Source organism: Planococcus citri, chromosome 4 (assembly GCF_950023065.1).
Source record: "Planococcus citri chromosome 4, ihPlaCitr1.1, whole genome shotgun sequence".
In the NCBI taxonomy this organism is placed as follows: domain Eukaryota; kingdom Metazoa; phylum Arthropoda; class Insecta; order Hemiptera; family Pseudococcidae; genus Planococcus; species Planococcus citri.
This window is the reverse complement of record NC_088680.1, coordinates 47,510,539-47,536,448: the sequence shown is the minus strand read 5'-3', so window position 1 is coordinate 47,536,448 and position 25,910 is coordinate 47,510,539. Positions and strand designations below refer to the sequence as shown.

Below are 25,910 nucleotides of genomic sequence, written 5' to 3'. Positions count from 1 at the left end.
TTCGATTCTAATATGATTTAAGGCTGAAATTTTAACAATTGAAAGATTTTATTTCAGTTTATTAAAAGATAAACTTTTCTTACTGTACCCATCTGCCTCACTCAAAATATACAAGTTTTGTCGTGCACAGTATAAGCATCACTTCAGAGGTCTGCTGCATATTTGCAGTGTACAAATGTACCTAGTCCATTTGGATTTTGAAAAAAACGACCTTTAAAAAATGAAGGAGGGGAGATAAATGAGCTGAGACCAAACCTGCTGCAAAAGGAAGAAGAAATCTCAACATCAATAGAATGCGAAAATTTTTTACCATGTCATCTTAATAATTGTTTTTCATCAAATCCACGTTGTTGTAAAACACTCAATTTTTTGATTGATTTTTCCACAAAAAGAGCGACTTGCTCTTTACATGTTGGTAATTTCTGATTCTTTGGCTTTCTTACCATGAAAGCAAATTTGATCGTTTCGAGAGTCAACCAACATCACCCATCCATCTGACGAAGAAAAGTAAATTATTCATTCACTTCAAAAAATCAACGATTTTACAAGAATATAAATATTTTATTGACATAATACACAATGATTATTTTTCATTTAAATACAAAAGAATCTACATCACTATTATTATTGTATTCTTTCAACAGTGATTTGGCGTAGTATCACAGTTCCTAAATTATATTACTTCGAAGATGCACAAAAAAATAAATATTTAATAATTAGAAAAGATAAAACTGTAACGTGGAAGATAAAATAAGATACAAAATATTATTGCATTAAAAACAAATAAAAAATAATAAAATAAAAACTCAAACTTCCCAACGCAAAAAAATAAATAAATAAAGAGCGGAAATAAGCGGGTAAATACTGGTTTAAAAATACTTTAAATCTAAATACAAATTTATAGAATTACCCTTTAAAAAAATGGATATGATAATTACGAGTATTTACGAATCAAACACATGATACGAATGATTCGTAAAACAAATAATAGTGAGTTTGACTCAAAAAATTAAAAAAAAAGGGTATTAAGCCGTTGATTTAAAAAAAAAAAACAAAAAAGCTAATGGTCATTTTAATATTTTACACTCAAAGCATTATTATCAAAGCACCGTTAAATCTACAAATAGGTAGCATATATTTTACACAATGAATGCTGATAATTCACTATGAAAGCGTAGAAGACGCAACGGTTACTTAAAAATTTAATATACATTAGATTTACCTCGAATAAAATCATTTTCTTGTATTGAAAAGTAGTACATATTAATAAAGTATACGTTTGAGTTTAACGCATAAATAATATGTTTAGGATTAAAACACAGATTCGTTTAAAAACGGTTACATTTTTAAATTCGTTTAATAGCTTTCAAAAAAAAGCATTAGATAAAAATATACTTACACTGATTACTTTTTTTAAAACCATTTTGTTAATCGTTCGTTACCGTAAAATTAAAAAAAAATTATACTTCGTTGTCGCAGCGAGTATTTTTCTTAATAAATATAACACCGGGATTGACTAAGGGATAGACTTAGATTCTATGACAAGCACGTCATATCCGAGAAACTTTCAGAATAATTTGTTTAAAATTTAATTAGAATTTTATAAACCTTAGGCGTATTTCGTTATTCTGGTAAATTCGATGTATCGTAATTTTATCGCCAACGTGTTCTTAAATCGATGAGCAATTTTTACACTTAAAACTCAGGTAAGTTTTCGTTGAAGAATAGAATTTCTTCGATAGTAATTCTCTACCTACGTTGAAAATTCAAAAATACGAACAACAGTCAATAAAACACTCGAAAGATTAAACAAAACGTTGTAAAACGCAAATACATCATTTACACGATCTCAACTCTACCACATAGCTCAAAATTCTTACTTATCAATTACGCAATTTTAAAGACATTTTTCTTAAACAATAATCAAAGAGAAAAAATCATTTGATATGAATTACGTAAAACGTTATCGATAAAATTCGTTAATAAAACAAATAAAAGAGTAAATAAATAGCGAGAGTAAAAACGGTTAATAACTCAAACCCCCTGGGGAATCTTGACACGTATCGTCGAGTTCGGTATAAAATTATCTATAAATCGAGTCAACACATTTATTTACACAAGGAAAAGAAGGGAAAAACCAAGCCCTATTTTTAGAAGTTCTCGGATATGCGAAACACTTAGGAGTAAATTATTATTAACAAAGACACCCTGCAAAGAACGAATCGAAAACGACGAATAAATGCTTCAGGTAATACGAATTATTAAGAATGGTTTCCGTCGACTGAGATCTGCCTTGTGTGTACCATTCGCTTTGTAAACGGCATTATAAGATATATAAAGGAATTTAAAAAGGTAACAAGATTAACTAATGTAACAAAATTCGTTTCATTTGAAAACGTAAGTTCGAAGTCCAGTACGTGTATCAACGATCAATGATTTTTCGCCGATTCTTTGGCCGCTTCTTTTGCGGTAATTATCAATGGCGTTAGACTATTCAACGGTCTAGCTAACTTTAAGAAAGGATGCTGAAAACAGAACGTAGTTTTATAGTTATTTTTTGAGAAATATTACGATGAGTGATTTGCTGACGAAGTAAAATTTACCTTCAGTAATTCTGAAGCAGAAGCTCGTTCATCAACGTCGACAACAAGGCACTTGTCTAAAAAGTCTTGGAAGATCTGCGATAATTTTTCTTTCTCTTTGATTTCTGGTTTGCCATGAGTGGCTATTAAATATAAAGCCTAGAAGAATGACAAATACATATTAATATTTCAACCAAAATTAAATTTCAAAGCACAAAAGAAAATTTCACAAGGTACATAAATACTAACTCGTAAAGGATTCTCATTTAAATAAGGAGGTTCTCCTTCGATCATTTCAATAGCCATTATGCCCAGAGACCAGATATCAACTTTAGGTCCGTAGTGCTTCCTAGTCACCACTTCTGGAGCCATCCAGTACGGTGTACCAACCATAGTCGTTCTTTTCGATTGTTCCGGCGAGATTTGGGCACAAAAACCAAAGTCAGCTGTAAAAATACGAGGTGTTTTATGGCAATAGTCTTCTCCGGTGAATTAAAACTCAAACAAGTAGCTCACTTAATTTAACGCTTCCATCCAAACCGAGTAAAATATTATCAGACTTGATATCTCTATGGATAACGTGATTGGAATGAAGGAACTGTAACGCTTGCAGAACTTCTCTGCAAACAGAGGCGATTTGACCTTCATCCATGAATGCCTCAGTAACGACATCGGTCAACGATCCACCAGGTAAATATTCCATAACAACCTGAGCAAAATAATACAATTCAGTTACGATAATGTTTTTAAAATAGAGGTTGTATCAGAGTCAACGATCTACTAACCCATAATTCATCACCGACTAGATAACTGTCTAGATAATTTACAACATTCGGATGTTTATTTTCTCTCATAACGAGAATTTCGTTTACTATCAGCTCTTTCTTCGGTTGTTGGGATAGATTCATTTGTTTAATGGCTACCTCGATACCAGTAGATGTTTCTATGGCTGTGTACACAGTGCCAGAAGCTCTGAAATCATCCATAATATACAGTAGAAAAATAACCCTTCAAAATACGATAGTCTAATTAATCGAGCAATCGTACCCTTGACCAATTTTCTCCATTTTGGTATATTTTCTATTCGGATCACCGATGCTAACGATGGTTCGTAGTCTTTCAACGATCTCTTCGTCTGACATTTTCTTTCGCCTTTGCGTTGTCGTACTATTAGCTGGTGTTGTGGTTGGTGTATTGACTTGGGTCGTATTAACAGCAGATGATACAGGAGGAGGTGAGGTAGGTACAGTGGCATTTTTATTCTTATCCAAAACCGATGTAAATGGTACCGTACCATTGGCAGTCTTCGGTAACGTTTCCGATACTTCGTCTTCGACTGGTTTGGTGTACTATCGAAAAAAAAAACATGAATTGTAATTTTAAAAAATGAACGAAGGCAGAGCTCATTTGATTCAAAAAATGATCGTTTGTTGACTAACAATTGACTTTGTGCGTTCAGGTCTCACAGCGATGGGTGGTGGAGTAGGTTCTTCTTCGGAAGTGATACCTGTTGTACCTTCAGTATCGGTTGGAGTTGTAGATGATGGTGTACTACTCGATGGTTGACTCAAACCTGAATTTTGACTTTGCGACGAGCCACTTTCTCCATGTCTAAGAGTAGGCCTTGATATATCATCGTGAGCTGAAAAATATACAATAAATCGTTAATCGAATTGTAAATATGTAGGAAGAAAAATCACCGGAAACGACTCCAAACCAGTTATATACTTACCAACCATCTTTGTAGTGGTCATATACTTAGATCCTTCGCTTTCTTTACTCGAGCTATCGAACCATTTCAATACATCCAGGACCGCTTGAGGGTTTTTCTTTTGCTCTTGCTTACTGATATTCGAGCTCATAAGTAATAGAGCCCATGCTTCCGGCATTCCCTAAAGAATCAGTCAACATAAAAATTAATAATTTATCTAAATACTCGACAAACCAGCAACAAAGATTGAGCTGCAACGAAATTCATATTCCGTAGAATTCTCTTTAAAAACTTCGTCATGAACTAGCTCAAGCAAAATAATACTTTCAACGCTACCATGCATCACTCAATCGAAATACTGTACATCTTCCAGTACGCTTACGTGCGGTTGAATAAATCAACTCGTACTTTCAGTTTAAAAAAAATACTCCCCCCAAAGTATCTGATTTTAGATTTTGTTTCAAGGCAAAACACGATACTTACTTTTATTGGCAGCTTGAAACAAAAATTAATACAAATACAGTGTTAATGTCAAGTACGATTACCAGCGAAAAAAAAAATAACATGCAAATAACATTTAACTGCTGGCGTACTTTTTAAAAGAAGTGTAAGTGGGTATTCGATGAAATTATTGATTTGTTTTTCCCTGACAAAACTCATCGAAACGATCTAAATTAACGTGTGTAAACTACCCTCCGAAAACCATGCTTTGCGAGTGACCATTTCATTAGGTAATTCGCATATCTACTTTTTTATAGGCTGAAAACGCCATGCATAGCTATACTCGAAATATTACACCATGTACGTGAAATATCAACCTACAAATTCGGTAATTTCAATCGGGGCTTAATCATTCGCGAATACAAGTTTCGTATCACTTGAAAATATGTATTCTAAAGCATGAAGCTCGAGGTGCTCGTTTTCTCAGACATTGATTTAAAAAATAATACTTTACTCACTGTAAACTCTCCCGTATGCGCATCGAAACCGACATGAACGGTGTGTTCGAAATTGGTTGGATATGATATGTTGGGTTTTTCGGAATCTACTTTATGCTTTATTCGAACGGTTTTACTTTTATTAGTTTTCTTTTTCTTATCATCGTTGTCGGGTTCTTTCGGAAGCGGTCTCATGTCTACTGGAATATTAGGCGAGTTATCACCTCTGGCCACCCGGAAACTACTACAAATACGAAAAGAATTCAATAATATGTAACAGAAATACTCTACGTAGAACGTCAAACGAGGCATACCTATTACTAGTGAGTCGAACAGGAGGTGCCGGTGGCTTATCTTCTTCGTCCGACATTTTCATCGATTACAATCACTGGAAATCATAAACAGTCAGGAAACATTAGTAAACAACAGGATCAATAGGTGTTTTTCATAGAATCAATCCGTCAATAGAATGACGTACGAAGTGTAATTATAACCAGTAAGAAATTAGTGCTAATGATACGCCACATGATTCATACAGTTTGACGGTGATAACTAAAAAAAACAATACCGAAACGCCGATATCGTACTGCTACGAAATAACTCAACGAGCTAAAAATAAATACCTTATAGGAACGAAAAGCTAAAGGTAACAATATGTGGATGTGGATCAATCAATTACAATCGATTAACTAGTGGTCTACTTACACTTAAAATAAAACGTGATTTTCCAAGAATATGTGTGCTACAAAACGTAATGCACCGCAGCAAAAGTAAATAGATTATATAACATTATTCTAAACACACTTGAAAAAGTAAAGAACAAATATGCCTTCGAGCAACAATTCAAGATTGTCAGTATAACTTATACGAAACAGCAATAATACCACGAATGGATTTCCCAAGTAACATGCTCACTCAGTGATAATTTAACACTTTTAAATAATTATTACATTAATCATCACAAGCAAATTCCGTCATTCTACAATTTCCGAAATCCGTCTGCTTCATGTTTTATCTTATTTTCATTACTCCAATTTCCTTTTTTTTTCTCGACAATTTTCTGTGATGACAACATTCCAGAAAACGAAAAAGGGTTGAAGTGGTTGAAGAAAAAAATAGGTAAATGCGAGAAATACCTATTTACTTTGAATTAAGCATGACAATTTTGATTCTTTAGAGTTTTTTTCGTAAAAAATTTTCTATTTCATTTCATTCTCTTCGTTTTTGAACTTTCAAATTCGAAAATATACCTTTGGTTAAACAACAGTTTGCCAAATTTCGAATGATGAAAAAAAGGCATACTTGACGTGAGATGTTGAACGTATTAAAGGCTAAAGCTGTTGAATTCAGAATTCTGAAGGAAATGAGGAGCTCATTGCAAAAGTAGCCCTTGTCACATGAACCTATGCAATCTCCAAAGCTCTCTCTTGAGCGTACCCAGTATCATGAATGTAAACTCTATAAAGCAATTCCTCTCAGGGCTACTCAGGGTAGACTAACTTGACGGTCATTTCATCATTACAACATGATCTCCGCAGTTGGCAATAGGTGCAATCGAGTAAAACGTGTCTAAAAGTTCATGTGACAAGGGCTACTTTTGCAATGAGCTCCTCAAATGTTTGAGGAACAGAAATAACAGAATACGTTTTGCATTGCAAACTTGAAAATTTTAAATTGACAACGCTACAAAAAAATTGAGAAAATTATAAATGACATGCTTTATTATCCGTTGTAATTCCCAATTCTTGAACTTCAAGATCACAATACATTCTACAATCAATCATTAATTATTCCGATCGAAATTTCGAAATTGCTATTTCATTTTCCTCTGATTTTATTCTTGATGAAGGAAGACTTTTCTCTCATAAAATCATCGAATTTTTTTGACAAAAACAATAATGCAATTTCAAAATTTCTAGTTAAGTTAGTGAATTACTTATTCATAAAAATACAAGATGAACGTCTTGATATCACAGTTTTATTATAAGTATAATTTTATTAGCTCGTCACTAACAGCAGAAGGCGTTAGAATTCCTAGATCAGTAAATAATAAAGTAATATACGAAGGTGGTGTGTAATCGACAAGAGGGTGTTCCTTTGATAAATCTGTCTTCAGATGAGTAGACGTGTACTACGACAAAAAAAACAGCACAAAATTGTGAATAAATAATTCAATGATTAAACTAGAATAAAAGCTTACTTATTTGAGTACCTACTTTGAATTCATCCGGTAAATCACGCTGATTTAAAGGATATTGTCGAGTGAATTTAAAACTTTCGGTTAACACATAAAAAGGCTTCATCATCTCTTTCGCACAAATTGCCATCGTGAAACTACCAATCTAGAAAAAATGAAAATTCAAAATCGCATTATGATGGTTAGTGAAGTTGACAAAATAACTTCAATGTGCTATTCAAAATGAAAATACCTTGTTAATTATACCACCACTTTCGACAACTCCTTCAGCGCCAACCATAACCATATCAACTTGTTCCATAATATAACCTACGGCTGAATCTAGAATCACTGTGCAATGGATTCCGCATTTTTCAAGCTCACGTGCCATCTCTTCCCTAAAAAGTACAACGAATATTAAAACATGAAACGAATACAATTATTTATAAAAAGTATGAACTATATTTTTATGGAACTACAATTACCCGGAATTATCCAACGATGAGTTTGTAACAAAAACTTGAAAATGTTTGTGTAAAGAGACGGCGTGTTGCATTGCTTTCAAAACCACTCTCGACTTCGAATGAACCAGTATTTTCTTAACATAAAAATATACAGAATGAAAATGATTATGTACTTATGTAATAAATAAATAAATTAAAACACTTGAAAATTTACCGATCCATCTGCAATAAATGACGACGCTAATTTGGCAATTTTACCCTTGGCATTTAATAATTTTTTCATAAACACTTTTCCTCTCTCTAACATTACTTTTTTGCATTCTTCAAAAGTCTGAAACATAAAACATAAATACATCGATACTCGAGTACAACGAAATCATCAAGTATGCACTTTTGAAATTCGAATTGCAATTTAACCATACTTTGTAATCGAGTTTAACGAAAGTAATAAACCGAAGAAATAATTCGCATCCGGAAGCTACTGCAGTAACAGGGACATCGGTTTTCTTCATAGTTTCGATAGTACTTTTGAAATTCGAATCGAGTTCTTGAATGGTGGCAGCTTTACATGAATGAAAAAGTTGTTAGTTACAGGTTTTGGATCAAATATTTTACCATTATTGAAAAATCTACGATGAACTTACATTTATCATTTTCCAGAACATAAAGTAAGGTCTCGATGGCAGCTATACCGGCAGATAAATCTTTTTTTTCTCGCAGAATTTTACAAAAATACTGCTTTACATCTGAAATTTCATCATAAATTTACAAAACCGAAGTTGAGTACAGCAGGTTCTAAAATTGATCAAATGATTTACCTATTTTCTCCATGGTCTCCATGAGCTTCGGTTCTTTATTAAATTCAACAATAGATTCAAATTGAATACCGCATCATGAACTTAGGCAATAATCAGGGAAAATGTTGCAAAAGCTTGAAAAAGTTTCAAAAGCTGTTCAAGTTGTTGATATTTTTTGATAATGTAGCACTTGAATTATCACCATCTGGCATCAACCTGGCTGAGTTTATGAACTCACATGTCGATAGCGAACCTATTGTGTAATGAAGCAACTAACTTATTTATTACAGAGCTAGGCAAAACCTTTGCTTGGAGCTCTGAAGTGTTTCGTTTCCCTCTTCACCCTCCTCAGCCACCTCATCGCTTCGTCCCGCTTCTTCCAACGTGAAGAGTTTCAGACGTTTCAGTTCAGATTTTTATTTTTTATTTCATTTAATTTTTTGAAACACAAATTTGCGACATTTATTTTCAGAATAAAATTGAATCTCTAATAAGATTCGAAAAATGCACCAAGATAAATCCAACTTTTTTTCAGAAACGAATGTTGCATGATAATTCTTAATTTCTTATTCGCCGAACTGAACTTGAAAAAAATAGTAATATTAAATATTAATAATTTCACCCATTGAATTTATTACAATAATATGTTATTTTAATTATAGACCTATATGCATACACAATCGATTACTTCTTATACACGTGGAGAAGAGTAGTAGTCATAAAAACTAGACAAATAATTTCAAAATGTAGGCATAGGCATAGGTATTCGTATTTTGTACTCTAATCTAAAAAAAAAAATATTAATTTAGTTTGAAAATGAAAACCAAAGATATAGGTATTTGAAAAAAATAAAAGATTGCGTACTTTTGTAAAAAAAAAAAAAAAAAAAAATGCATGAAGTCAGAGGTGGATTTAGGGTTTTGCCGCCCGAGGGCAGAAAATTTGTGCTGCCCCCACCCCAATACAAGAAATATTTTCGCAGCATATTTTTGGTTTTATTATTTATAATAAAAAATAAATCTTGAAAAAAATGTAAAACAAGAACAAAGTTCTCAATCTAGTCTAAATTTAAATAAAATGACATTTTAAATTACCTATCTTGGTTTTATTATTTTTTTTCTAAAGTAAGACCTATACTTAAAATAATAAAAAAACATATTTAAAAAAACAAGAAAATATTATAATTATTATAAAAAAATCAATAATTATTCAAAGTTTAATTTAAATTTTTCATATTTTAAATTTTTAAACAACCGTTTTCTGGATTTTGCTTTGGAGAATTTCTTAATTGAGTCATCGAATTTTTTTTAATGGTATTTTCGATATGCAAAAATGCAATAATATAGCAATTTAAGACGTATTTTTCATCCAGTTGACAACCATAATTTTTTTTTATCAATCGTCGTAAGTCGTAATATTTACATCTCAAATTTAAAAAGTAGCGAAAAAAATTAAAAATCTGCCGCCCACTCGGCCCATGCTTAAATCCAGGGCTGCATGAAGTTTGAAAATTTGAAATTTGAATTATTGTTGACTGACTGTAGTCCGACCAGTTCTAGTAAGAAACTACCTAGTTGTTCTAGTACAGAGTACAGTACAGCCTACAGGCTACAGGTATTGATCATGACGATATACTTTACTACTCGCATATAAAGTGTTGCGCCGAATTGTATAACTGCCTAACCGAAGCAAAGTTGTATTGTAGCTCCTGTCTCTCTTCAGTACGAATAAATCTTTCGCCTTTTACTAAAGATTTCCGTGGAGAGGGACCTTTGACGAGCATTCTACCAATTTTTTGATAGCTTTCTCCGAAAGCTTGCTAATACATTTCGAACTTTCTTAGACTTGCACTTGTCTTGAAAATAAACCTGAGTCAGTTTGCAGGTAGCTATCCTAAATACATAACACAGCTCAGGTACTTCGCTATGTATTTTGCAAAGTATGAAAGTAACTACTAGTACTAACTTTGCATTGTATCTCTTTGTCTTTGTTATTTTCATTTGTTTTCGTGAAATCCTTACTTTTTTTAAGCAAAAGGTCAACAGTATCAATTATTTGTAAGCAGTGAAAAGTTTTTTTTTTTACAATTTTTACAAAAATGAAAAAACTGATTACTGATCTTTTTTTCAAAAAAAAAAAATACAAAACAAAGTTGGTCTAAAATTCACAAAAAAAAAGTGCAAACGTGTTAAATCTAGGTAAACGTTCAAAGAAGTATTAAAATCACTTAACATTACTGTAAAAAGGGATGAGAATGACATTTTAATAAAATCATCAAAGTTGAGCAAGAATCGCATAATACCTTATCGTTGTACTTACACCAAAAAATAAAGAAAATTAAAATAAATTGCCTAAAAAAATGCGAGAAAAAAAGTTGAAAATTTGATAAAATAAGGCAAATAGGTACTTGAGCATATGTAAAAACTATTAAGACGAAAATCATCAAAAAAAGGATCTTTCTCTGCGGATTGATAAAATGCAGCCAAAATTGTATAAAACATCGTTTAAATTGTTTAAACTATGAAAAAAAATCACAAAAATTTATTAAATTTTAATAAAACTTGATGAAAAATACAGAAATAAAAGTTGAAGTTGTAAAAAAACTGTATAAGAACACAAAAACAGCATTAAAATCAATAAAAATGATCATAAACGGAATTGAATGTCGTCAAATGTTAATCAAAATGCAAAAAAATGGCATAACATTGAAAACATGAATTAAGCATTAAAATTACTACCTACTGAAAATAACCAAACCGTGAGAAAGTTTCAGTAAAATTTGACGATGGAAAAAAGTACACTCATACAAGCATTAAAATTACTAAAAAATTGGTAGCAAAAAGTAGGTAAGTAGGTAATGAAAATTTTAGTCAAATTTGCCAAAAATGCATGAAATGTAAAAAACACTGAAATTGGAAAAAAAGTAATGTTATTAGAGAGAAATTTGCCAAAACCAATGAAAAAGTTCGTTGAAATGGTGTGAAACACTAAAAAAGAAACAAAAAAAACATTAAAATCGATGAAGGTTGGAAAAAAGTAATGTACTTGAAATAAAATTGTCAAAAAACGATGTAAAAACGCGAAAAAAAAACATCAAAATTAATGAAAATAAGTGATTAGATAGAAATTTGCCACAATTGCATAAAAGTCGTTGGAAAAGTGTTAAAAATGATGTAAAACACGTTCATTATCTCTTCAGTCTTCAGACCATTGCAATGTTAAAAACATTAAAATTTTAAAATTCTAGTTTTTTCGGATTTTGAGTAGGATAGGGTTCGGTTCGGTTGGACAAAGTTCGAGAAAATTTATGAGAGAAACTAACGATGAGAAGGTATCAATATTGTTTCAGCGTTCTATTCAAGTATTTTTACCCCATCTTGAAGCATGCATTTTTTCGCCTTTCAGGTGTATAATACCACCCATACAACACGAAATCACAACTCAACTACCTACCTACAAGAACGCATTCTCAACACTGGAATAGGTAAAGATTGGAAAATTCGAGCTCCTACTTCAGATCCGAGCTTTACGAGTGGCGAGAGAATATTTATTGTTACTTGAAATTATTCTATGTACTTTTCTTGTGTTGAAAGTACCGATGAATAGTCTTTTCAAAGTTAATCTAACAAAAAACAAAAAAAAAAAACAGTCGATTCAATTTACAAATGTAGGCCAAAATCAATCATTTTCTCACCACCAACTCATTCCATCAAACACTCATCCCTCTTAAAATTTCAATCGACTGTAAAAAAAAAAACCTGACCACTAAATACCTACATAAAACACTTCTGATACAATGAACAGAACGCAACGCTCAACTCGGCAGTTAATTTTCACCTGAAATTGAAATTCTCACGCTTAATTTGCCATCGCCGGTGAAAAATTATCGCATTCGAATCGCATTACCTTAATTGCGAAGAAAAAATCGTTTAAAAATTACTTTTCATTTGTAAAATCAGCGTATAAATAAATAAACGAGATAAATATTGGACCACACAGGCATTAAATGTCCCGACTCTTTCGTTAACAGGTGTTGTAATGAATAATAGTTACAAGATAGTAGCACTATCTGTCTGTAAATATGAGGCCTCCCAAGTAAAAGCACGTGCTGAACTGCCGATTCGTGCGCGTTCGTCGACAGTTCGGTGAGAATCGACTTCGAAATCTGGTTTTTATAATGTTAACTGGTTTCGATAGATTCAATTTTCAGATATTAAAAAATGAACAGGTCGTAGAATTCCGTTCTGCCGGAGCTAGAGAATTGCGGTTACAACGATGGTATGCGTTATATCTTCAGAAGTAATCCGACTGGGATACATTGGCTTAAACCACAATGTATAACTTCCCTCTTTTGTTGTATTTGTATGTATGTACCTTTACCTATGTGTGTATAACAGAAACCAAATAGAGAAGTTGGTTTCCTGCGGAAAAATCGTATTGATATCATGTTTTTATAGAAGCAAATAAATTATTTATTTTTGGGAGCTCTCGTTGTTTTAATCAAAAATTAAAAGGAATTTTGTTTAAAAAAAAAAAAAAAAAAAAAAAATGTTGAATTGAATTTATATAGGTACCAGTAAGTATTATATTTTTCATTTCACTTGGAGATACGTACCGAAAATGCTTAGGCTTTCATCTAGTCTAGATATGTAGGTACTCTTTTTTGAATTAATCACCGAATGTATATTCGATATCGAATGGTTCAATTCGTTTCAGTATAGCTATAGCAAATACATGAGAGATTCGAGCTATACATTCAGCATTGATTCTCAATTCAACGATATCTGCAAAAATGAATTAAAATTGACGACGAGCTACTGAAAACGATGCGATGCAATATCGACTGTAAGATGAATGACTAGCGGCTACCTATTGGTGAGAAAAATGAAAAATGAGTTCACTAGGCGAGTAAATAAGTTAGTTGACCGAATAATCATCACCTAGGGAATACACAGGAACATAATACATTCGCACATTTTTACATTTTAAAGGTGTTTGAAAAACATTCTTGCTACTAAGATGTTGAGTCTACCTGTTTAAATAGTTAATCGACGATACAAAAGTATTTTCTGCTAGTAGAATTATGCTACTGAATTTCACTGTTGGAATTGACCGAGGTATTTAGGTGTAAAATCGGTGTAAAAACTGATTTTGGGCCCCCTAAATTGATCAGAAATTTTTTTGAAAAGGACAGAACTAGGTAAATCAAAAGTACATGCCAAATGCATCACCAACCAAAATTTCACGAGATGAAGTTTTTTTTTTTGGGGGGGGGGGGGGGTGTTTATAATTACAAGATTATTACACCCGTAAAAGAGGGGGGGGGGTAGATTTGGTTTGTCAGGTTGATGTTTTTATTAGGGAGATGAATTTTTGTATTTCAGAGGGTTCGTCAGGGATAGTAGGTGGATTTTCTTTTATCTGTAGAGTAAGTCTGTTTTGTTTCAGTTGGGGACAGTTGAAAAGTATTTGTTGAATGGATGTGGGTTCGTTTCTGCAAAATTGGCATGGGGGTTTTGGTTCTTTTTGGTATAACAAGTGGTTATGAGTAATTTTTGTGTGGCCTATTCTTAGTCTAGTAATAAGGATTTCTTCTTTTCTGTTCGGGTGGCCTAGATTTTTCCAGGGGAGGGTTGTTTTTTTATGTTGGAAGAGTTTGTTTGAAGTTTGTTGTGACCAAAAGTTCTGCCAGTTGGTAAATGTGTTGTGAGTGATTAGAGATTTAATGCCATCAGGAGTGAGAGAGGTAAGAGGGGAGGGGGCAGCGGCTGTTTTTGCTAATCTATCAACAGTTTCGTTTCCAGTGATACCTATGTGGCTGGAAACGTACATGAAGCTAATTGAGTAATCATAATTTTGGAGGTTAAAAAGGGACTTATGTATGTCTTGGACTATGGGATGGTCAGAAAAAATGTTTTGAATGGATACCAGTGAACTTAGTGAGTCGCTTTGGATTAAGAATTTTTTATTTTCTGATTGAATGGAAATTATAGGTATCTATTAGGGAATGTTTTATGGCAGTGAGTTCAGCAGTAAAAATTGAGGCACAGTTGTGAATTTTGAAACTGAGAACTTTGTCATTAATTGAGTAAGCATAACCAGAATAAATGTTAGAAATTTTTGAACCATCTATGAAGCATAAGTTATATTCTGTATAGTTTGATAACAGTTCTAAGTAATGACTCTTGATTAATAATGGGGAGTGATCATGTTTTGGGTAGATTCTTAAATAAATTCCTTCTGTATAGATTTGAGAGACCAAGGGGGATAAGATATTGGTTTATGGATAAGGTTTACAAGGTCAATTTGTAAGTTGTTCATCGTCGTCGTAGTCGCGCTCCTTTACAGGAGATAGCATATATGTCCATCTATATTAGCGGGTATCTAGCGTATCTGATCGTTTCTTTCAGGGTCTTACAGGGTGAGTTGGCCGGTGAGTTTGTTGTTAACAGTTAGGCCAAGCCTCTACATAAATACGGATTACAAACAAGAATGCATAAGAGCTGCAGAACACCAACAACTCACTTGTTCCAGCTCCAGGGAAGCGCAAGAGCTTCAGAGTGAGTAGGCGAATACCAACGCCTAAAAACTAGCAAATTTGGCTAAGGGAGTAAACCCCAACAGAAAATCATGGTGGAAGGCATGGTAATGGAAAACCAACACCATTAAAATTCCCTAGAATTATATGGACATCAATTTAGCAACGGTGGCCCTAAGTCTCCATGAGGCTGATCCTCATCCTCCAAGGCAGCAGGATAGGGTGCTAAGAATACGCAGAGTTAAAACAATGCGGAACAACATCAACGTCACAACCTGGAAGTTGTTCATATTTTTGATAAATTCTGGGATTGGACCTGAAGTATGGAGGAAATGCTGAGAGCTGTAGACATTGAGTGATTTTTGAAGAGGGTGAGATGGATTATTTGCAACAGTTATTAAGAATTTGTTAGTAATGAGAATTTTCCTAAAATCCGGAGGAAGCTCTGCAGCTTCACAATAAATGCTATCAATTGGAGAAGAAAAGAGAGCATCCATGCAGATGCGCAGGGAGGAATTTTGAACAGTTTTGAGAATGTTAGTAGTTTTAATTGAGAGGTTTGTAAAGCATGGAATTCCATATTTAATTTTACTACGTATCAGAGCTTTGTACAAGTGGAGTAATAGTTGGCATGATGGGTTATACTTTGGATTTTTAACAATTTTTAGTAAATTTGGACGTTTGATAAGTTGAGCTTTTATGTTGAGAAAATGAGGTGCCCAAGTAAGTTTTTTATCAAAAGTAAGTCCAAGGAATTTGGTAGTTGGTTTAAAAACTAAAGGATGTCCTTTGAATTCAAGGATAGGTTCTAGGTAAGTTTTATTTCTCTTGGTAAAAAGTATAGGTACAGTGAGTTTTAGATTCAGAAAATGTTAGTCCGTTTGATTCAGCCCATTTTTCAATACAATTTAGAGTTTTTTGGATCATTTCTGAGGCTAGTTTGATGTTATTTGAGCGTATTGAAATGTTTATATCATCTGCAAAAATTCTTAAGGAAAGAGGTTGGGGAATAATACCATCAGGCGGGGTTGCTTCGATTTTAAAAAAATGTTTTCTGCTCTGTACGGCGTAGAAAGATGTTTTCGAAAAAATTGCACTACTCAGTGTGTAAAGTACGTCAAAACGCACAAAATGGCCTTTTTGTTTTTTGTTTTTTTTGTGCCTCAAAACTGCCCTCAAAGGCCGTATAAGTCACCCACGAGATGAGGTCACTTTGATAGGGGTACTTTTTTTTTCAAAAAATGATTTCTCATCACCTTTAGTCCTACCATACAAAATTTCATCAATTTTGGCCGAGAGGAAGTCATCATATTATTGAAAAAGCGATAAAAGCCCCTGTATTTCCTCAATTTTTTTTTATAAAATTCAGTTTTTTAACAAAATGTTTAGATATTCAATAAAATACCTTTGCGACCTATCAAAATGGGATGAAATTTTACACTGAATTCGAAAATGGCATTGATTTTCACTTTAGTCTCAAAACTTAAATTTTTAGCCTCAAAAATGAAAAATCGATAACATCCCCACTGAGAACAATGGGCCAAGGATCGGAGGCACCTCAACCTAGAAACTCAAAATTTTTGGAGATATTTCCCAAGGAGTGTAGCTTTATGATAGACTATCAGCCAATGTTCTATTACATACTTATCTGAAAATACTATAACATCAACTTTTGTTGAGTGATGAAAAATCTTGAAAAATTACCACTTTTAAAAAACTCGATTAAAAGCATGGACGAAAATAATTATTTACCAACTCAACACTGTTATCGTATCAATTCACCATCAGTGTAACCACTTCGCTCGGAAAAAAATTTAATTCGACGTTTTACTCGCTCAACAGATCAAAATGTGCAGAACAATAAGCGCTATCAAAGTCACCTCGCGAAATCAAAGCGACCCCACCTGACTGTACTACATGATATCATCAATTAGGAGTATAAATAGGATGGTGCTAAGCACAGAGCCTTGAGGGACTCCATTTTCAACATCAAAAAGTTCAGAGTATGTATTTTCAATTCTGACTCTAAAGGTACCTACGATTAGACAAAAAGTTTTGAATAAAGTAAGCTAAATGCCCTCGAATTCCTATAGAATGTATTTTTTGAAGTATTTTGTATCTCCATGCTTTGTCAAAAGCTTTTTCAAGATCAAAGAAGACTGAGAGTACAAATTCTTTATTTTGAAAGGCAGTATTGATTTCCTGTGTAAGACTAAAAAGATGGTCCAGAGTAGATCTTTTTTTGAAGTTAGGTAATTTAAAAATTTATTTTGTTGGATACCCAGGTACCTCTACCTACTTATTCAAAAATCAAATTTGTGCTGAAAATGAAAAAAAAAATCAATTTGCTGCCCAATTGTAAATAATTTTAAAACGTTGAGGTTTGCATATTTTGGTCATTTGATCAGCTACTCGAGTACTCAATTAAAAATAAAATCTCGAATTACCCTACATATATAAGAAAGTAAACTCTTTATCTAGACTGTCAAGTGACAATGTTCATTTCACCAAAAAATACAAAAGTATTAGTTAACACTCGAGTACCTACTCATAGATTCTTAAGATAGCATCACCTCATTCTGAGAAATTTTCCACCGCTATGAAAATACCATCAACAGAAATAGCTCAAACACACACGCAAAAAAAAGGAAAAAATCGCTTAAACAAATCCAACGACTCGTACCCAAAATGGCGTAAAAATTTTTAATACGAAGCCAAAAAGCCGCTATGTTGTATACACAAGTATCTGTATAAAGAATCAGGCAATCATACGTATAGGTACCAAAGGTACCTCTAATTCGTATAGCACGGGGTAAAATGGCGCATCTCATATAGCAAAATGTTAACAGTAATATAAACAAGAAGAAAATGAAAATATGAGTTAACGCGAAGGGTATATGGTAAAAATAACAATCCGCGCGCACAATTCAGAATTCAGCAGGCTGTCACTCTTTGCTTGTTCGTTACTCTTTTTATATATCATTCAGGATAAAAACTGCCTTTTAAAAATCCAACACGCCGCTTTCTATTTTGACTGAAAAGGTTTAGTTTGCAAACAGTCGGACCAGGTAAGTAGATGACCACACGGCGAGTTATTCGCCCTTCCCTTTGGCGGCGTATTTTAGCAGCCGGAATAAAGCATCTGACGAACGCAGTCAATTTCGAAAAGCATCGAAGTAATCTGCCTTCCCTACCGAGCAGTTTAGGTTTAATTTATTTATTTTATGATACATTTGCTTACAATGGATTTTTTCTATTCGGTTGTGTTTCGGAAACACGGTTAAAACCTCGTGTTTATACCGCGATTGACTATATGTTTAGAAAATATTTCCCCGCCGCAACAATGAGAAACCACCAATTCGAGATGGATTTAATAAGTGTTAAACCTTGTGTAAAATATGAATGAATGTTGTTTAGACTGTCCATATCATTTATATGTACAGATATACCTACCTGGATACACGTTATAGGTACTCGACTAACGTTGATTTATAACTAATTTTTAACCTTGTTTTTTTTTCGAGTTGTGTAGAAGTATTAAGGTTTGAAATCAAAACCATAAGAATCATGTGCTGGGGCAAAATTCGTCCTTTTTATTCGATATACTTTGATAGAAATTGGTGCTTTTAAAAGGCTTTTAACAGATCTCATTGGATTTGAAAAGTTGAAATCATACAAGAGAAGCATTCCGTCAGCAGGAAATTTTTTATATGTAGTACATTGAAAAACCACCCATGAGATCAGACAACTTACCCTCCCCTTTCCCCCCACTCTAACAAAAAAATCCACTATTTTACACCCACTAATGTCGAAATTGGACCTCTAAACGTACCTAGGCTAATTGTAATTTAAATGTGACGAGGAATAGTATTTGTGGTTTGAAATTCTCATAACCAAAATTTCAGCTGACCAAATTTATTTTTCGATTTTTGGTTTTTTGAATATTCAAAATTCACCATTTTCGACAATTTACTTAGTCAATTCAAGTTTTTTTTCTTTAAAAAAAAATACTTATACCTATTAGATATACGTACAATATCTACGTAGTTATGTATCCCATAAAAATTATGAAAATGAGTCCTGAAATTGATATTAAATCCGCCGAACCAAATTTCACTATTTCTGGCCATTCTGGAGCCTCCAGCGCGATTTTCGATTTCTCCAGTAGGTGAATAGAAATCAACTAGAAGTACTATAGAACAGCTAAAAAATTGAGTTGTTGATTATGCTCGACCCATTCGAAAGGTTCATCCACGTTTGAGCAGATTTTCAGGTGGACACCTCGAACGTGTTTTTTAAAAAACCACTCAGCTAATTCATGAGGAAAAAACTACCTAAACAAAAAAAACTCTGTCAGAAATGAAATTTTTCGAAATTCGTACAATGGCTGTATACCTATATTTGTTCATAATTAACGTTCCGAATCCCCTTTCTGAGCCATTCTGAAGCCTTACGATTTCCGATGTCTCCCATAAATGGAAATTATTAAATAAGTTTAGCATTATATCAAAAGGGTCATTTCATATCAACTCAACCAACGATTTTGAGTCATGTCTTTCGATTTCGCTCAATTTTTTTTACAACATCCATATACCCATCTAGTAAGTAAGAACCCTGCAATTAGTTTGGTCCCAGCCCCCTCAGGAGGAGGGTGGGGGGCTACCATTATTTTCACATTGTCTCGAGGTACTCAACTTCAGCAGCGCATTCCTCCAAAACTATGATACTTTGATCAAAACTGATTTCACAGTTCGAAAGGGCATTGCATTTAGAACTTTTTCAGCATTTTGAAATTTTCAAAAGTTGAAAGCTGAACTTTCAAATTGAAAGTTCAAATTTCAAAATAGCGCTGCAAGTGGGAGCTACCATTTAAAATTTTGAAAAAATTTCCATAGATGTAACTTTTGATGCTTTTTCGAAATATTCAAGTTTCGAGATGGGATCTCTTAATGGGGGGGGGGAGCACCCCCATTCCCAATTTTGGTCCGAACTTTCGAAAGAAAATCTGGGGCATGTGATATAGGTATCAAATTTTATGTTTTTGGTGACGCTGAACATGAATATGACGTCAGATTTTTGACTGGACCCGTCCACGGCCCCCAGCACCTCCCCAAAGGGGGTAACCCCAAAAAAGGATTACATTCGTGTGACACATGAAATAGTATGTTCTCGAAATCGCTGAACACGAATATAGCCATAATAGTTATTTAAATCGACCTCACCCATGGCCCCCAGAACCTCTCCCATAGGCAAAGGTCAAAAAAAATTGTTGGGGGCTATGGATGGGGTCCAATCAGAAATCTGTCGTCGTATTTGTGTTCAGCGTCGCCAAGAACATACTATTCCATGTGTCGCACGATCAAAACGCTTTTTTGAACTTTTACCCGGGGGGGGTGCTGGGGGCCATGGATGCGGTCCTATCAAAAATCTGACGTCACATTCGTGTTCAGCGTTACTTAAAACATAGAATTCGATATATCACATGCCCTAGATTTTCTTTCGAAAGTTCGGGCCAAAATTGGGGGTGGGGGTGCTCCCCCCATTAAGAGATCCCATCTCGAAACTTGAATATTTCGAAAAAGCATCAAAAGTTACATCTATGGAAATTTTTTCAAAATTTTAAATGGTAGCCCCCACTTACAGCGCTATTTTGAAATTTGAACTTTCAATTTGAAAGTTCAGCTTTCAACTTTTGAAAATTTCAAAATGCTTAAAAATTTCTAAATGCAATGCCCTTTTGAGCTGTGAAATCAGTTTTGATCAAAGTATCATAGTTTTGGAGAAATGAGCTGCTGAAGTTGAGTACCTCGAGACAATGTGAAAATAATAGAAGCCCCTCACCCTCCCCTTGAGGGGCCTGGGACCAAACTAATTGCGGGGTTCTTACTTACTGAATGGGTACCTATATATTGTAAAAAAAATTTGAGCGAAATCGAAAGACATGACTTTCAAAATCACCTTTTTTTGGTTGAGTTGACATGGAATGACCCAAAACTCGATTTTTTGGTGCCCAAGTTGATTTCCGCTTCTTCTGGAGAAATTTCGAAATACCATACCATCAGTGATAAAAAAAATTGTTCCTAAATTCAGATGCTGAATTTAAAATTTGTCAAGTCACCTTGTTACTTTGTATTTTTATTTAATATTTTATTTATTAGCCTTGAAGTTACTTTGTAGGTATCTTTATTCTTATTGTTTTTAATTAAATTTGTTCTCTAATACCTACAGGTGCTGAATTGATTTTTTTTTTGTTAATTTGCCTCATTACTTACTTTGTAGGTATTGTTATTTTTATTGTGAGAATCTGTTCCCAAATTCAAGTACTGAATTCAATTTTGAATTTATTTGTAAAATCGTTGATTTGCTTCTTTTTAATTTTTATACTTCACCTTTAAAAATTTGTTCCCAAATACTGAATTACAAATTTGATTGCATTTTCATTTTTTTTTTACTTTAAATGTTTCAGGTTTATAGACACTTGTGTTGATGTGAATAATAAAGTTACATAACATGGCGTTGAAATAAATAGTATACAAATCGCGAATCTCGAATTAAAATGAAAAATCAACAATTTATCGTAATTTCCAACATATTTACTTAATCATTTTTTAAATTAATTTTTTTTTTAAATCTAAGAGTTATTGAAGGTTTGGGACATGTAGAAATTGGTCAGTCTAAATTCAAAATCAGTGCTTTCAAAAACATAACAAACAATGTGCCACATTTTTTTTTTTTTTTCTAAAATTTGGTCAAGTACCTACTGAAATTCTGGAGAAAAGCAATAATGTTGGAATACATATAAGGAATTGATGTGAAAAGCTGTACCAACTTGAATGATTTTTTTTAAATTTTTAAATGGTCATTTAAAAATTGAGCTTTTGCGCAAAAAAGTTCAACTTTACAAGGCTCCTAAGACTAAGAGTTTAATCAAATGTTCACACCTGCTCTGTGTTCTTTTTGTATGTACCTGTATTCTATTGATTTCGGTTAAATTTATTCTAGATGAAAAAATTGGAACTCGGAACAATTTTGTTGTTGAAAATTTCAAATATTTGAACCTTAAATCGATGTATGCAAACATTTCCGAATCAACTCTCAAATCTCTTCTATTTTTACTAAAAATTTCAAAATTAAAAATAAAAATCCAAGAGAAAAAATTTTGTAGGTAGGTATTTAAAAATTGTGACACCGGATGAGACAGGGGACCTACCTAAAGCGTCCAAAAATAGATTTTATTCTATTTTTCAGATTTTGGAATAGTACACTTCATTGTACTTTCATCCAGGAATTTTTTTTTTCAATTTGAAATCTTATTTCTGTTTATTAGCTTTTTTGGTGCAGAAGTGCCATGATTCGATTCTTTTGGCAAGTCAAAAAAAATGCCACCGGTTCACTCGTTTTATAAAGTGGATATTTCGTTCTTAAAATTTTGTAAAATCAAAAATTCCCCATTCGAGTAGGTAGCGAGTAGCGACTAAAGGTATTTCTTTTTGAAAAATTCCGTGAACGAATTCTTATATTTAAAATCAATACCCAGATGCGTTTCAAACATTCCAATCTAATAGACATTGAAAGTGAAATGCAGCTTATTAGGAACGTATGAAGCAAAGGGTAGTAAACGAGAATGAGTTTAGAAAATACCATCCAAGCGAGCTTTTGCGCAACCCCACGATCGTCAAGTAATTTTCATTTCAAAATGGAGTGTTGGTAACGTAGCAATATTCACTGCTTCATATTTTCCTGATTCATTCAACTACCCTTTATTTTTTTTACAGCGGCGCAGTTCAAATCAAAGGTCGTAATGAATGCTGCGTTTCACTTTCACAGTTTCACACCCACTCCAGCAACTCTATAGTCGCATGAATAATTCAATTTGGCTTTTGATTGCATCGTATAATGATTATCCACCCTCATCTGTGACCTTTCTTCCTTATTTATCTATAGCTTGTTACCTATATTAGGTAGTCTTTTAAATTGAGATTTGAGTTCTATTAAATACCTAGAAACATTTGAATTTTTCTCATAGATTTATCAAGTAAGAGCTCTTTCAATTCTTAGAAAAATTGAATCATGACACAGTCTAAAATTTCATTTTGTCAGAATTCTAAATTTCTGTAATATTGACGAATAAATTTGTAAAAGAACTTTTATTAATACATATCTGAATAATTCCCTGAATAAGTTGCGCACAAGTAACAGCGGTTTCGTGCTTTGTTTACGAAGTCTTTATTCAAATATTTCAAAATTTAAAATATGAGTACCTAGGTAGTAAGTGATATCCGTAATGATAGGTAACACATCTTTCATAATAACAAACAAAATAGTTGCCTAATTGACACATTGAAGGCGTAATTTATCGCAGAAAATTTTAAAATTGAATACATATTAATTTTATAAATCTAATCTGTATTATTTTTTCTACTCATCACATTTCTTAAAGGGAACATGATTTTAGTATTTTTTAGACTAGAAGAGTTAATTTTAAGTAACTAAAATTCTAGAACTTTCACAAATACTGAATTTCCAAACTTATTTACACGTTTATTCAATTCGAAATTTTCACAACTAGCCCATGAAATTAACCAAATTTAGGAACCAATGTACAAAAAACAAATTCATCTTTTACACAGCGCAAAAATGTGCACTTGAACTTCCAAGTCTTTGTTACATCAAAGGACATCAATATCAGGAGCTTATAAACGCTCCAAAGATAGAAAGTTCGCTATTTCTCCACTCTTTTAACAGAGAACAGCACATACCTAACTTGCTGGAAACACGCACACAAGTAGCTGGAATTCGTACTACAAAAATTGGTCAATACTTCGACGAATTCACGCGCTCTGGCTCTTCCGATATCTATAACTCAGCAGCACAAACGCATAAATTAATTCTAAAGCGATTCTTTGGCATTCGACGTGTAGTCTAAGAATGTATTAGAATTTGAATGAAGTATTTTTTTCCCACAATTAGGTATACTATCGCCAAACAAAAGCAACCCTTTCAAAACAAACCTATACCTAACCGTGAAAGAACAACGTGCTAAGAAAGTGTACATTTCCAGCTGCGAACGTTTTAAGGGTTTATTTTATCGTCATTTCGAATACGAATTTATCACTTGTTTGGCGAATTGTTACTTTGGGGTCTTCTTTAATCATCGATACGGTTACTTTAATTCCTAGAAAGTAATATATTCAATTTTTTCACCACCTTGGTTCGGGTAAAGTGAGGCTAAAAACATGATTTTTTAAAGCCTTACGATATATTCGTTCGTATCATTTGCGTGTTTTTATACGGATTAGGTATCCATCCATATAATAAATGTGACTTCATCATGCTTAGAATTACCTAACTTTGCAAAAAAGTATACAGGTAGGTAACGAAATTCAGCGAGGGTTCATTCGTACACAGTAAAAATGACCACCAAAAAAAAGGGAGAATATTATTTATGTATTAAAAAAAGAACAACCTGACTCCACCTAAAACATATACTAGGTACCTATTTTTATTTCTTTTTCATCCCCAAAAAGGTATTAGACACGCCTACGCTTTCTCAGTCGTCATCATCACATGACCATATAGCGTTAGAAATCCTCACACAATACTGGATATTCCATTATTATTCATACCACTATGCGAAAGATATCGCGAATACGATTTTAGGCCGGTTCAACGAATCATCTGACCTGTCTGTTGCGGTTTGTTCAAACGATTACCCTATCAAATACAGCAAACTGTGTAATAAGATGAACAAGGTATGCAATATTCGATCTTCGATCGCAGCCGTCGCAGCCAACTTGTTAGCATCTCTCGCTATCGATGATTTGGCACTTCCTGTCCTATTCTTATTTCACCTTGATGCTCATATTCTAGTATAATTATCGCACGTAAGGCGAGAAACTAAATTAGATGGTGTTGATTTACTTATACCTACCTGGTGTTTACTCGACCAGGTATACTCAAAGTTGCGAAGAAAATAGTTTTCAGATTCAATTTAGTAACAGAAATGATTAGTCAGACTAATTACATAGGTAGGTACATGGGGACGAGTTGTAAAAGTGTCGGAGATTTTTTTTTATTTTTATATTGTTGAATTTGTTCTTTTTATAGGCGTTGGATCAAGGTGAGCGACATTTTCTGTGACATTTTTTGTTTCTTTTTTAGGATGGGTAGAAAATGGACAAGAAAATCAATTGCAGCTAATTAAATTCATTCCTTTCATTGCTTAATATATTATTGTTCTATGAGTATTTTATTGTACATAAGTTTATTTTGTGTATACTAGACTAGTGGTGTTGAAAATACGAAAATTATAGTTCCAAATTGTTCCAAAGTTTGAACTTGGCCTACTACAATTTTTAATTTTTTAAAATCTGTACAACACCAGTTTAATTATTTGTCGTTTTTTTTTTTTTTTTTTTTTTTTTTAAATGAAAAATTGAAACGTTTTTATTAATACATATTAACATCAGAAATGCTATATGAAAATCTGTTTTTCTCTTAATGTTTCAAGTCCACCTAATATTAAGAGAGTGCTCATGTTGAGAAATGGAAAACTTTTAAAAAATCATACTAATTTGATTAAAATAAAGATCAATTAATTCTATTTAAAATTTGAAATTAAAAAAATAAATAATTCTGTATTATTTTATAAAAATAAAAAAAATTAGTTTAATTCACTTGGTATTGTTTTTTTTTTTTTTTTTT

At 32.9% G+C, this 25,910-nt stretch overlaps 2 protein-coding genes and 1 non-coding gene across 4 annotated transcripts; 1 reads left to right on the top strand and 2 right to left on the bottom strand.

Moving 5' to 3' along the window:
- Window positions 1–1,374: 1,374 nt before the first annotated feature.
- On the bottom strand, window positions 1,375–6,270 carry Pak (serine/threonine-protein kinase PAK 3-like protein). 2 transcript variants are annotated; one of them, XM_065361691.1, is made up of 11 exons: window positions 5,937–6,270; window positions 5,546–5,619; window positions 5,253–5,475; window positions 4,315–4,474; window positions 4,022–4,224; window positions 3,630–3,931; window positions 3,368–3,554; window positions 3,099–3,291; window positions 2,832–3,028; window positions 2,604–2,741; window positions 1,375–2,525 (listed from the first exon to the last, which is right to left on the bottom strand). In XM_065361691.1, the coding sequence occupies exons 2-11, from the start codon at window positions 5,605–5,607 to the stop codon at window positions 2,430–2,432; spliced, it is 1,761 nt and encodes a 586-aa protein (XP_065217763.1). In that variant the 5' UTR covers window positions 5,608–5,619; window positions 5,937–6,270; the 3' UTR covers window positions 1,375–2,429. The 2 variants fall into 2 exon arrangements, with proteins under 2 accessions (XP_065217763.1, XP_065217764.1); XM_065361692.1 differs by having other exon boundaries at window positions 5,253–5,472.
- A 664-nt stretch (window positions 6,271–6,934) lies between these two features.
- eIF2Balpha (eukaryotic translation initiation factor 2B subunit alpha) lies at window positions 6,935–8,857 on the bottom strand. Its single transcript, XM_065362025.1, has 8 exons — window positions 8,690–8,857; window positions 8,516–8,617; window positions 8,294–8,433; window positions 8,086–8,202; window positions 7,893–8,005; window positions 7,661–7,805; window positions 7,448–7,573; window positions 6,935–7,362 (listed from the first exon to the last, which is right to left on the bottom strand). Exons 1-8 carry the CDS (start codon window positions 8,709–8,711, stop codon window positions 7,213–7,215), a joined length of 915 nt encoding a protein of 304 aa, XP_065218097.1. The 5' UTR covers window positions 8,712–8,857; the 3' UTR covers window positions 6,935–7,212.
- Window positions 8,858–10,370: 1,513 nt separating this feature from the next.
- LOC135846112 (U5 spliceosomal RNA) lies at window positions 10,371–10,486 on the top strand. Its single transcript, XR_010558890.1, has one exon. It is a non-coding gene; the product is annotated as a U5 spliceosomal RNA (small nuclear RNA).
- Window positions 10,487–25,910: the final 15,424 nt, after the last annotated feature.

Coding starts and splice junctions, on each gene's coding strand:
- eIF2Balpha (XM_065362025.1), bottom strand. CDS start 8,711: ATGGAGACCATGGAGAAAATAG. Junction 7,574..7,660: donor GTGGTGGTATAATTAACAAG/GTATTTTCATTT, acceptor CATTTTTTCTAG/ATTGGTAGTTTCACGATGGC. Junction 7,363..7,447: donor ATTTACCGGATGAATTCAAA/GTAGGTACTCAA, acceptor TTTTTGTCGTAG/TACACGTCTACTCATCTGAA.
- Pak (XM_065361691.1), bottom strand. CDS start 5,607: ATGAAAATGTCGGACGAAGAAGATAAGCCACCGGCACCTCCTGTTCGA. Junction 3,555..3,629: donor ATGGAGAAAATTGGTCAAGG/GTACGATTGCTC, acceptor GGATGATTTCAG/AGCTTCTGGCACTGTGTACA. Junction 3,029..3,098: donor GGATGGAAGCGTTAAATTAA/GTGAGCTACTTG, acceptor GTATTTTTACAG/CTGACTTTGGTTTTTGTGCC.